The 13,277-nt window shown below is 38.7% G+C and overlaps 1 protein-coding gene across 2 annotated transcripts in view; it reads left to right on the plus strand.

Moving 5' to 3' along the window:
• LOC134533308 (methylcrotonoyl-CoA carboxylase beta chain, mitochondrial) overlaps nt 1–13,277 on the plus strand; it is a 165,793-nt gene that overhangs the window by 92,834 nt on the left and 59,682 nt on the right. For both annotated transcript variants that reach the window (XM_063370795.1, XM_063370796.1), the window contains one exon: nt 3,227–3,383. In XM_063370795.1, the coding sequence (XP_063226865.1) occupies nt 3,227–3,383 (157 nt within the window). The remainder of the gene's footprint in view (nt 1–3,226; nt 3,384–13,277) is intronic.

The raw sequence follows: 13,277 nt of genomic DNA on the forward strand, positions 1-13,277 counted from the left end.
AACACAAGTCGGGTTCTCGTGGAGACGGACTGCTGTAGTAAGTTCCCACTAGAACACAAAACGCACGAATTAACAATTAAAACAAAACAAAACAATGCTCTTAATTGTGGCGAGCCGTGCGCTCGTCACAGCTAACGATCAAAACGCCGTCAATTTCAACTACTAAGGCTATACCATTTACAAAGTTACAAGGAACATACCTAATCCCAATATTACTCAATGTTACACGTAATGTAAATACTGATAGTTAATACTAGAGGTTACAAATATATACACGCAACTAGTCGTGTAACACTGTCAACGTTTATGGGTAGGTTTTCGTTACTCTTCCCCCGGTACCATGTGAAGCTCTCTCCGCATTCCCGTAGTAACGCGTAAGTTCGTTATCTTGTTCACTGTCTCTTGGGGCTACGATTCTTCGTTACCGGCGGTAGAGTTTGAGTCCAAACTGTGTAGCGATCTGGTCGCAATAGTGTCCTGATAGTGTCGTGATCGTGTCAATACTTCCGCTCGCTCGGCCCTCACGGAGTTTGCTAATGCCCGCCCTCTTTGCCCTTGTGGCTGAACCGTCGTTTTTAGTTAATGTTCGTTCTGAAAGATTTTATGCTTACTCCAGCGACGCTTCCACTTGAACTGTCTATAACCTGGGTTACAACTCGGAGAGGTCTTAACCAGTCGATGTCTTGTCAGTCCTCGGGCGGCAGCAACTCCGCGGCGATTGACGGTGTAGGCCGGCGAGCGGTGTCGGAGCAGTGAGGCAGCCTGCTGGCTGGATGTCCCAGTTCTACTTATCGATGGTCTGGGCGCATGCCCTTTTATACTCGCAGGCTTCCCTGACGGGCTGGAAAAAGAATAGTCTCGTCTATTCGGGGGAAGCCAGCCCAGCTCACTGTGTTGCAGGTGGTATACCTTGAAAAGTCAGGGGTACAATACTTTGCAAGTGTACGCAGGTACACACGTTACAAACACTCAGCTTTATTGATTAAGTTACACAGTCTGCCGCTGGGGTAGGCCTCGAAGGTTAATTAAAAAAAGGTTTAAAAAATAATTACGATGGCGGATGATAACGGATCAGTTGAGAGCAATAGTTGAAGACGAGGTGCTGAGATGCGTCCTACCCCGCACGGCAAACTGTCCCGGGCCCCGGGTGTCATGGCCGCAGGAAGTGCTGAACTTACCGTTAGTACATATTAAAGACAGTTAAACATAACTTTTAAAACCTTTGAAAAATTACAACTGAATTAAGATTTAAGGATTACATATTACAGATATTTAATTATTAACTACATTATTTAAAAAATGCAGTCTCCACTGCTCCAGTCAGGGTGGGCGACCGCACACACGCACACACACACTTTTTGGTGGCAGGTTTGAGACAGGGGGTGTCGGTGGGAGGGGAGGGGGTCGGCAGCGGCGTGAGGCACATCGGGCTCAGGGAGGGCGGAGCCTGGTCGACATTATCTTATTTAAATAATATTACAAACTTCATGTCAGACTTATTGTGTCAGATGTTATAAGCAGTAGTATATAGATTGTGATAGATGTATGTTGGTTCATTGGTTTTAATGCAGTGTAAAACCTATTAAATCAAAGATTTATTAATAACAGTTGGGTTTTCCTGTACTAGCACCACACTTGCAAATATTATTGATGACATTAAATTGGTCGCTGACAAATATTAAAGCATTTGAAAATGTCTACCACAAAATTTTGTTGGCTCAACTTGAATGGAATTTTTATCTTACAAGGAAAGCTGTAAATAGGTTTAAATGATACCTGACTGGCATATGTCAAAGCGACACCGCTGGTAACACAGCATCTGACTGGTCCAAAGTTAGAGCCAGAGTACCACAAGGCTTGGTGCTTGTACTCTTGTATTTCCCGTGTACATAACTGACCTATTTAACTCATTTAAACACACTCAGTACCACCTGAATGCCGACAATTATCATTCCCTCACTCTGATTCTGTGAACAATGTAGCCAAATTTAGTATGGCCCTTAAAGCTGGTCTGATCTGGGATCAGATAACAGCCTTCAATTTCACCCTGACAAATCACAACCTATTGTGTTTGGGCCTGGTTAGTCATCATTTAAGTTCTTCCCCACTGAATTCCTGAAACTTACTGTAAACAATGTACAAATATGATATAAGCGCTCTGTTAAAAATTAGGGTCTCCCCCAAACAGAACCTTCAACTGGTCCAAACACATTGCAAATATAAGCAGGAAAGCATTAGCCACACTGCAGTCTTCGAAACATTTCAAAAATTTACTGATATTCATATTTAAAAAAAATGTTCATTTACTCACCTTTCTGTGTTTTTGATTACTGCAACATAGTTTATAATGACTTAACTGGTAAACAAGCAAATAGACTGCAGAAAATTCAAAATGTTTGCATTTGTTCTATTTTTAGTTTAAAGACACAAGACCACAGTACTCCTTGCTACGACAAACTATCATGGCTAAACTATACGAACGACAAAAACTTCACAGCTTACTTTTCTTGAAAACCATTATTCATTCAAACTCCCAACATACCTAGCTACAAGATTGCACGTTCTGAATTCCTGTCACAATGTCGGTACTTGTTTCAAGAGCAACGTGTTTTTATTAATGCCCGTTCATCGCTCCAGTGTCCGTACTAGATCCTTCTCTGTAGCTGCAGCACGTGCTGGGAATGCCCTTGAAGAGCCAGTGAGGCAACAGATATCACGTTCATCTTTAAAAAAGTCTATTGTCAATATTTAAATAATAACAAAAATATATAAAATATTGTAACTAATAATTGTAACTATAAATAGATAGTGAAAGTTATCCCAATTTGATGCATCTTTGTGTAAGTGTGTATGTGGGTATGTTTATCGTACATTTACAATTTTCGTGATAGATAATACTTTGTTTTTAGTTTCTAATGCAGTTAACATAATTATTATTTTAATTAATTTGTTTATTAATTTTTTTTTATTTGTAGTATTTTATAGTTCAGTGTTAGTGTCTAATATATCATTTGTTTTCTCTTGAAGTCAGATTTTATTTCTTATGCATCAAATCATGTCTTGTATTATTCATGTTTCAATTTTTATTTTATTTATCTGTTTCTTGCTATAAATTTGTTTGTTTATTTAGTCTGTGAGTTTGGTGTCAATTTAAAATGTTGTTGTGGACACTTGCAGACTTGTAGAGGAAGGTCGCAGCTCGTAGTTGGCCGCGTGTGTGTGGCAGGGTTCATGGTCGGCCGGGACGCGGAGGCCGGAGGCATAGCCAAGCACGGAGCCAAGATGGTCACTGCCGTGGCGTGTGCCAACGTGCCCAAACTGACCCTCATCATCGGAGGATCGTACGGAGCCGGCAACTACGGCATGTGCGGACGAGCGTACAGGTTCGTGATGTGTCCATGCCAATGTACTATTGGATGATTACAGTACTTATTAATGCCTTTAACCTTTATTTTGTTAGCCTTGATTAGCATTGGCTTACACATTGACTTGCCAAACTTTAGCTAATCAGCCTGGAAGCAACAACTGAACCTACGTTCTTCACACTTCGGACTTGTATGCCTGCAGAGTACTTTCACCTGCTCAGAAACTGTGCAGGACTAAGGAAGATAACATTTTGGTATGCAGTTTTACTGTGGTTTACCCTAGGAGTCATTTTCTATACTACCAACGTACCAACACCCGAAAATAGTTCCCGTCGATAGGATGGAGCCTTGGAGACCGTCCTGCCGGGCCCGGGGCAAGCCGCTGCCCCGGTCGAGTCGCCAGCCGAGCGTTGTGAGTGGTCTCCTGCCCTCGCATTTTGTCTCGTTCACTAATCCTGTTGGCAGTCGCAGTCACCTGCAATCTGTCTGTGAGGATATCGGTGTTGCATATCTCTGCTGCGGTCTGTTGCTGTCAGGCATCAGTCTGTGTTAGCATGGAACCCCATCACACCTGTAGGTGGTCTGTTCAGTCCTCTGCTGTACTCACTGCCATCACATGCCATCACATGAATACATCATGTGTTACCAAACTCCATACCCTTATCTGTAGTTTCTGGTTTTCTTAGGACTCACTCGAGAACTTGTTTCGTTTCGTACAGTACTCATTACCAAACAGTATTGTGTGCGACTATATTGTTGACCAGCTTAAAACCTGCGACTTCATAATCAATTTGACATAATACATTTTTCAGGTGCATAAAATATTTCTTTCATAACAAAACTGTTGAAGAATTTTTTTTAATGTTAAATATTTGTAGGTCTTTCATTTTTAGTATACATCAAGTATCTGATTTTAAAACTTCTGTTGTAAAGTGATGATGTATATATTTTACCTTGATGAATTCACACTTGTTTCCTTTTCATTTCATTAGGTATATAATTTAAAAAATTGTTAAACACACATCTATTTAATTTGAAGTATTTTCATGCCATCATTTACACTAACACTTTCATTTATTATCATTAAAGCTATACTTGAAATTATTTAATAATTTCACTGAGACGATGTGGCATTCTGTTGATCAGGTAGTATTTTCATCAAAGACCCAGTAAGGCGAAGGTCATCTTTCTGCGACGATGGGGACAAGACGCGACTTTTTTGGCAGCCGGAGGAAGTTCACCTTTACATGTCTGTACTTGTCCCTTCAGTGAATCTCTTCACGAAGATAGGCTCCGCAGCATTCGCACATTTCTCTCACATCCAACTCTTCCATGTGGTCTAGCACTGTTACTACATGTGAATGTTGCACTGCAGTAGCAACAGCAATTAACAGGCCGATCTGAAGATGACGTGGGCGCTGAACCTGCGAGAACCACAGACATGCTTGGATCTGATGGGGCAGAAGCCAAAGGCACACCAACCAATGTTCACTTCATGTTATCTAAGTCTGCAACAAGAAAAAAAAAATTACGTTAGTTCTTTGAAATTTGTTTTTAATTTTATTGTTTTTTGGGGGATAATTATCTTTCCAGTAGAAAGAACGGTCATAAAAAAATGACTACACAGGGAGCACTCTGTACTATTAAACACAAATATAGAATGGAAAATAAAAGAGCTTTATATATGTAGGTTTTTTTTTTTTTTTTTCCCCTTCAATTTTGACTGGATGGAGAACTAATTTAAACAAAATCAATCCATTTATTTCCTGTACCAACCTAATAATAGCAGTAGCTCTTGAACCGATGACACTATGTTCCAACGATTGCACTAGTACATATCTTCCAGCAGCCCACATGGATACAGTCGAATCACTTCTAATCTGTAAAAAAGGACACCTTTTTTTATTTATTAGAGATATTTAATTAATAACAATAATTGATTTTAATACCGATTTGCCAGTATGTCTACTGTAAAAATAAATGCTTGTTAATAATTTGCTCGAACTGGCGTGTACTGATACCGATATCTTCACATGAATTGCAAATCTAGGACTTTTACCATGTCATGCTTGATTATGTATCATTCCTGAAAGAGTTTGACACCTCTGCCAATCCTGCAGTCATCCACGTTACTCGCTCACCAACGAAAAAGTGGTTTTGCAAATTTAAGGGCGAGTATGAAGGGATGTTAATGAGCAAGTATGTATGCTTGAGTTTCAAGCTATATACCTACAAGTGTGGAAGTGATACAATGAAGAAGGCCAAAGATATCCAGAAATGTGCTGTGGCAAACAAAATAAAATTCTAAGACTATATGGCTGCCCTACTACGGCAGTGTCAGATGCTGGTGAATGTGCTCACCACACGTTCACACAAGTTACCTCTTTTTCACAACCGTATTGTAGTAATTGAAAACTGTTAATTTAACATTGTGTGAAGTAGTGACTTAACCTATTATGTATATATGTGTAGATAGACTGAATATGCTTTTCTAATTTTTTTGAGAAACCTTGCTGTATTTTTTCCTTCAAAAAATACAACTTTTGCTTTAGTACACATTCCTTATGTTTTGTGATATTTTTGGTATTATTCTTAGCCTGTAAATGTCATGTTATTATGAATTGCTAATTTAAGTATGAAAGTATGTTCATAGACTGTGTGCTTACCTATACATTCTACAGAATGAAAATATGGGACTTAGGTGTATTATTATTCTTTTTAGATATGCTTCAGACACTCATAATGAATAGTTATGTGTATACCAAAGTACAATATGTTTAGGTCATATAATATCACAGTTCTCTGAGCAAAAAAAGAATTTTTCATACGTTTCCTTATTTTACACTTTCCCGCATTTTACAACATTTTTAGACACTCCCTTCAATAGTGTAAAAAAGGGTTTATACTGTACTTCTAGTTTTGTCTCAAATACTTTAACATGCATTACGCTTTCACTTGGAAGCTATGATTCCGCTATGATTCTAACTACAGGTGCTTGCGCACGTACAGTTACCGGCAGACGATTGGGCAGAAGTTGCTTCGTGTTTGTGCGTACCACTGGCTAGACTGAAGTTCATCACGGCCTGGTCTGTGGCCGGGCGACAACGGTACAGCCCGACGGTATACGCGCGGGCGTAAAAACATTTTGTCTTTTAATCTTACTAGCTGCATCTGAACTTGCCATAGCTGGTGTTTGTACAACAGCCAATAGCGTAGTCAGGCCTGCGCGTGCATCTCTTCCTCCCTCGTGTAGCTGCTGTATGCCACGGCATATCTGTGGTTTACCGAGTTGAAGCAGACTTCGTGGTGTCATGCCATAGTGTTATTTGCGTGTTGCGATTTCGTGCTAACTGAAATATACAGACGTGCTATTCAAGACTAGGGCAGTAAAATTAACGTAGAGCTAAATTAATTCATGCAATTTAAAGACTTGCTAAGTGAGGGATTGGTGTACTGTTGTTTTTGATAAGACTTCACATCTTGTTAATAGAGTGAAGGTTGTTGGTTCTAACACTGGCCAACAATGAATATGTTTCGGGCTTAAAAAATAGCCAATTATTATGTATTTTCACGCCATGAGTTCAAAAATCACCTCGAAAATGACCAATTAGCTCTTGTTTTCAAGATACAGTAACATGTCACTTTTTACATGCTCAACTTTCACTTTGTTGAGAAATTTAGTTTTTGGATGTTGGTACACCTGTTAACTGACAAAACCAAACGTTGTACAGCTATTTTGAGGTTATATACGTGATTTCTGTTCTTCAGATAGTGCTTGATGTGGTTTCTGTTGTTTTCTTATTCAAATTTAATGTTTTGGAGTGATATTTAAGTGTACTAAACCAAAATGCCACGAAGTTGTGTGAATTCAGTGAATAACTTTTGTTATATTTGTGGTGAAGTAACATTTTCGTCACAGAAACGTAATCTTACTCTTGCTGTTAAGACTGCTTATCAGCATTATTTTGGAGTTACGGTAGGTGACCAAGATAAGTCGTGGGCTCCACATATATGTTGTAACACTTGTTCAGTTACTTTTAGAGAATGGCTGAAAAATAAAAAAACAATCTATGCCTTTTGCTGTGCCGATGGTTTGGCGGGTGCCTACAAACCATATAAAGGACTGCTATTTCTGCTTGACTCCACCAATAAAGTTGGGATTGTCAACAAAGAAAAAAAGAACAGTTCAATACCCAAATATTCCTTCGGCTATTCGACCAATACCACATTCAGATGGTTTACCAATGCCTTCCCCACCCCACAGTTATGAACTTGAAGTGGAAAATGAAGATAGTGCAGAAGAACTCAGCCAGCCTAGCACATCTCACGACCCTGATTTTAAGGAAACAGATGATAAACCGCACAGACTGAGTCAAGCGGAATTAAGTTATCTCATTCGAGACCTTGATTTGTCAAAGGATAAGGCAGAACTTCTAGGCTCAAGACTACAGCAGTGTAATCTTCTCCAGCATGATGTCAGGGCATCACAGTATAGACAGCGTTCGAAGGATCTCCTTCCTTTTTTTGAAAAGAAAAACAACCTTGTAGTATGCTGCAACGTTAATGGCTTGATGAAATGTTTGAATTTGAACCATGATCCTACTGAATGGAGGCTATTCATAGATTCGTCAAAGCTTAGTTTGAAAGCTGTATTACTTCACAACGGTAACCATCTTCCTTCTATTCCTATTGTACATGCAGTTCACATGTAAGAGACTTATGAAAACATGAAAGCCCTTCTCCACTCAATCAAATATGCTGAACACAAGTGGAGAATCTGTGGTGATCTAAAGGTCATCGCTATACTTTTAGGAATGCAACTGGGGTATACCTAATACTGCTACTTTTTATGTATGTGGGACAGTAGGGATAGGAAATCACATTTCATTCAAACAGACTGGCCTGCAAGAAATCTTGGCCCTAGTGAAAAAAATGTTGTTGCCCTGCCTCTCGTCAACCCGAAAGATATATTTCTTCCACCACTACATATAAAACTCGGTTTGATGAAAAACTTTGTCAAAGGCATGAACAAAGAAGGAAAGGCCTTTAGATATTTGAGGGAAAAATTTGCTTTCTTAAGTGATGCAAAAGTTAAGGAAGGTGTTTTGGTTGGGCCACAAATTCGGGAGCTTGTGAAGGATCCTGCGTTTAACAGAGTTTTGGAGGGGAAAGAAAAGGAAGCTTGGAATGCGTTCAAGGGAGTTATTAAAGGGGTTTTTTTTGGGGAAAAAAAGAGAAGATAACTATGTTCAGTTGGTGAGGATACTTCTACAAAATTATCATGAACTTGGATGCAACATGTCTCTCAAAATACATTTTCTCCACTATCATCGAGATTCTTTCTCTCCTAGTTGTGGTGCGGTCAGTGATGAACACGGTGAGAGATTCCATCAGGATATTTCTGTAATGGAACAAAGCTATCAGGGCCGTTGGAATGAATCAACGCTTGCAGATTACTGTTGGTGCGTGTGTAGGGATGCTCCAGAACTCACCTACAACAGACAGGCCAAAAGAAAAATGAAATCCACATGATGGTAATAATATCCAACCTGCCAAGTATTCTGCCATTAATTTTAAACTCTTAAAAAAATTTAACTACTATTTAATACATCCAAATTAATTTATAATGTTGATAAACTTATGGTTTAAAATTTACAGGTTTGCCCCAATTTGTTAACGTTATATATTTTGACCCATTGTGTATCACAGAAACTAGAGCTAATAAAAATTTTTCATTGTCATTTTCGTTTTTTTCAACCCAAAATTAGTAAGATTTGACTCATGAAGTGAAGGAAACATAACAAAAATATTTTTTGTTGGCCAGTGTAATATGCCTTCAATCTGGATTCAGTTTTACTTATTTATAAATTTTAATAATCTTATCAAAATAAATAATTGCTTGAATATTTTTATTAGCAAAGTATGTTTTCAAAATAATCAAATGTTTAATGTTAAAAAAAATATTTAAAATATATTTTTAATAAATGATTAGTTGTGCATTCAAAGTTATGTGAAAAACATTTAAGAAAATTAATAAAATGTCTCCACATCTTTACAAACATTAAGAAAGAGGATCCATCTTTATAAATACATAGTTTTTTTTTATTTAACTCACAGGGAAATACTGCAGTAGATAATGTTGTTCATTATATGCCAAAACATTTGATCAACATGTGTGGCGGGTGTGGTCTATAGGTTTACATATGCATAATTTTTTCAATTTATTGCATACAAGTAACTTAAATTATTAGTTTTCAAACCTGCGTGGCTTGCATTCTGATGCATGTTGTGAGAGATTCGCGCATCAGTTTTTAAAACACTCTAGTCCTCCCACGGAGTTGCGGCCGGTATACCCGTGTCTCGCACAGCTATGTGGGCAAGGGAGAGTTTAACACTGTCACTATAATGAACTGAAAAATAAGTATGCATGTGATATGAGAGAGAGCACTGTTTATGGCCATTACTTCAATAACGTACTTATTATAGCTATAACAGAAGAGGTAGCACTATAAATTATTGGTATGATTTAATAATGTTGGGGAGGACTGGGTTCATAAGTTTTATTACAGTTTTATTGATTATTAATATTTACATCACTAAAAATAATCTTACTTAAACATGTTTAATCACCAATTACTCGCACTTAAAAATGTTTATTCTGAAGTTACTCAGAGACTCGTCACCAGGCCGCACTTCTCGCGGCTCACCCTGCGGATATCTCACGCGCCACCGCGCAACGCTCGCCGCACTCCTGCCGGGCTATGTCCCTTTTCAAGTAGTCTGTGGCGCCCTTGTGGGACGGGGCCGAGGCAGGACACGTGGGGAGCAGAGGGGCAGGGGGTAGCGTCGACCCTCGTAATCCGGCCAGGCACACGTGGCATGCCTCAAGTCTGTGAACGCCACGTGACACCATTCACCGTGCAGGGCTGCCAGCCAGCTCCGAACCTGGCGTGTGTTGCGGTCCTGTCTGCGTTCGTGACAGTTTACTGCTTTGTCCATTTATATCACTGTGAAATATTTAAAGCAAAAATTTATTTGATAAAAAGAAATCTACCCCTATGAAAGTGTGCTTCTATTAAATAATTGTATAAATACCTATTAGTATGACTTATTTTATAAACATTCTCTCCATGTACCTTTGTAAGCATAAATTGTTATATCTCCATAGCTGCCAACCATTACGGATTTTCCGTAATTATTACGGAATTACGGAACATCGCTGGTTTATTACGGAAACGAGGCTTTGTGCTGCATGGTAACGGAGAAAATTCCGTTTCTGCTGTGCTTGTTTCGTGAACGCAGTTTGAATACATCGCTTGGTTGCACAAATAACGGAACTAGTAAGTGTGCGCATGTACGATGTACTGTCGAAATAAGTAAATTAATTCTCGTGTTTTCAAATAATAATGGGATGGTATTACGTCCGTTGTACGATACAACTAGTACATATTCTCGGACTTATCGTTTGAAGGCTACTTAAATCACGATAATTTTTGTACGGTACTTTGGCTAACCTGTGTTGTGTTAATTTATTTCTTGAAAGCCATTTTTTTCATCATAGTGTTTTTGTCGTGTCTACAGACGTGAATTTTTTTTATGTTTTTCGATAGTGTTGTGTTCTTCAGTGCCGGTTTTAGAAATGAAGCGTGTGACAGAATAATGTGTATCTGGGAAAAAAAACACGCAAGTCTTCAGAACTTTCGACTTAAATATTCAAAAGAATGGCCATGCTTGTCGTTTTCAAATGTTTGGAACGCCACGGTTTTGTAATGTATGCACGTGTGACTTTTCGATTGCACATGGTGGAAGGGATGACTGTAGACGGCATATTGAATCAAAGAAACATGCAGAACATTTTAAAGCCGTGACGAGCAATAAATCTATATCTTCGTTTTTTCGCTACATCTGAAGAAACGAAAGTAACGAACGCAGTTATTGTTTACAAGTCCTTGTGTTTGCCTTGTTGTTTGTTTACATGACATTTCTTATCCAACCAGGATAAAAAAAAGCAAATAAAAAGACAGTTGCTTTAAAGTTTAACTTTGAATACTTTGAATTGAAGATTCAAAATATCCAGTAAAATTATTAATATTTCTTACATATTCAGATGATTGTATTGTTCAAATAGATTTTTGTTATTCATTAATTTGCATTGTATTCATATTTTTCTTTTTCTTTTGCATATTATTGTCCTTGTTTTATCTTGAGAGTGTGTTATAATGCCCCAGGGAAAATTTATCGTGCATGATTTACGCGTACTTTTTTCATATACCTAATTGCCATTACTGATGGGTGTGATTTGAGGTTGGCAGCTCTGTATCTCTATTCCTATCCCTATAATCAGATGTATTACTATCACTTTCCCTTTAAGCATACAAGTACGTATAAAAATTTTATTTTTTAATATATATTTTTCTTTATATATCTTTATATGCATACAATTTTATAATTATATTTCCAAACTATACTTACATATATTGTCACGTGCACCTAGCCGGTGCCACCGCCATTTCTGTCACGATCCACCTTCAGAGGGGGGGGGCGAGAATCGTAGCTCTTTACATAGAAACAACTCGCTTGGCATCAACTAGTCTTAACTTCATAAAATACTTTACTGTACCTAGGATCATAGGTTCGTCATCCCGTACAGGATGTCTGGTGAGAGCTGAACTAAGGAGATTTTGCAAAATAACATAATACTTAATTAAAATTATTTTATTCTTAAAGTCAAATACTCAACATCATTTTAAAGAACATTTAAATAGCGGGATTACAATTTAAAACAATAATCTCTTTACTTCCTTAACGATTGAACGACCTTACAAGAGAGAGAATGAGAGAACTTCACTAAACACTTCCCTAGTCCTTCCGAATACCTCAAATCATAATCAATACTTAAAATTAAAACAAAGATAAGTCCATACTCACATTTTCCGAAAAGCCTTTCTTGATCGATTACTTTAAAAAAATAACGTAGGGGCCTCTCCTGCCCTTGAAATCCCGAACGAACATTACATTTTAAAAACTATGACGCGTGACCCCTGACGAGGGCCATAGCCTCCGCCCGAAAGCTTGACGACTACATTATGACCTAACTTAAATTAAACGACTCGTGGCCTCTGGCGTCGACCATAGCTTCTGCCCGAAAGCTTGAATTCCTACATCACGAACGAACTAACAACTCGTGACCACAGGTGAGACGCATAGCCTCCGCCTGAGTGAGCCCCGAGTCACCATTCACTTGCGCTTAAATTCGCGCGCCCTGCCGCGCCTAGCATAACAAAAGCTCGTTATTGAAGTCAAATTTACTAAACAACTAACTAGAACATCTGGGAAGACTACCCCCCCTCTACCCCAATGTGCAGGCCACACCGCGCGGCTTGTTACGACAGCGCGCCCCAGTAACTGCGGCCCGTGGCTGCGCCAGCGCGCGGCCAAACAAACAAACAAAATTCTGCAAGCCCGCAGCGCGCCGCGCCGGCCCCGTGCCCCAATTACATGGTCACGCCACTTGCGCTGACGAGTGAACAGAGCAGCCAGCCCAGAGTCCCGTCAGTAAAGTCCCTAAATTTGATTTCAACAACCCTGCAAAATTTCAACCCGCGACATAACCCTCCCCTCACAGAGCTCGAGCCCCATCGAGCTACCTCAAAATTACAAATTGTCTTTTTCCATTAAACCATAACTATAAATTCCTCATTTCACAAAAATAATAATTTTCTTAGTTCCTTGCTGTCTGAACATACATCTAGATTCTGCATAAGATTTATTTTAAAACAACAAGTATTCATAAAATTAAATGTAAAACTTTTATCTGGTTTGTTCTCACAGGAACCTTCAGAGGCTCGAGTTCTCAATTCTAAAAAAATTGTTCTGTTAGTGAAGCTCTCTTTACAAATTAAATTACTGTTC

The sequence above is a fragment of the Bacillus rossius genome, chromosome 6 (genome assembly GCF_032445375.1).
Source record: "Bacillus rossius redtenbacheri isolate Brsri chromosome 6, Brsri_v3, whole genome shotgun sequence".
Lineage (NCBI taxonomy): Eukaryota > Metazoa > Arthropoda > Insecta > Phasmatodea > Bacillidae > Bacillus > Bacillus rossius.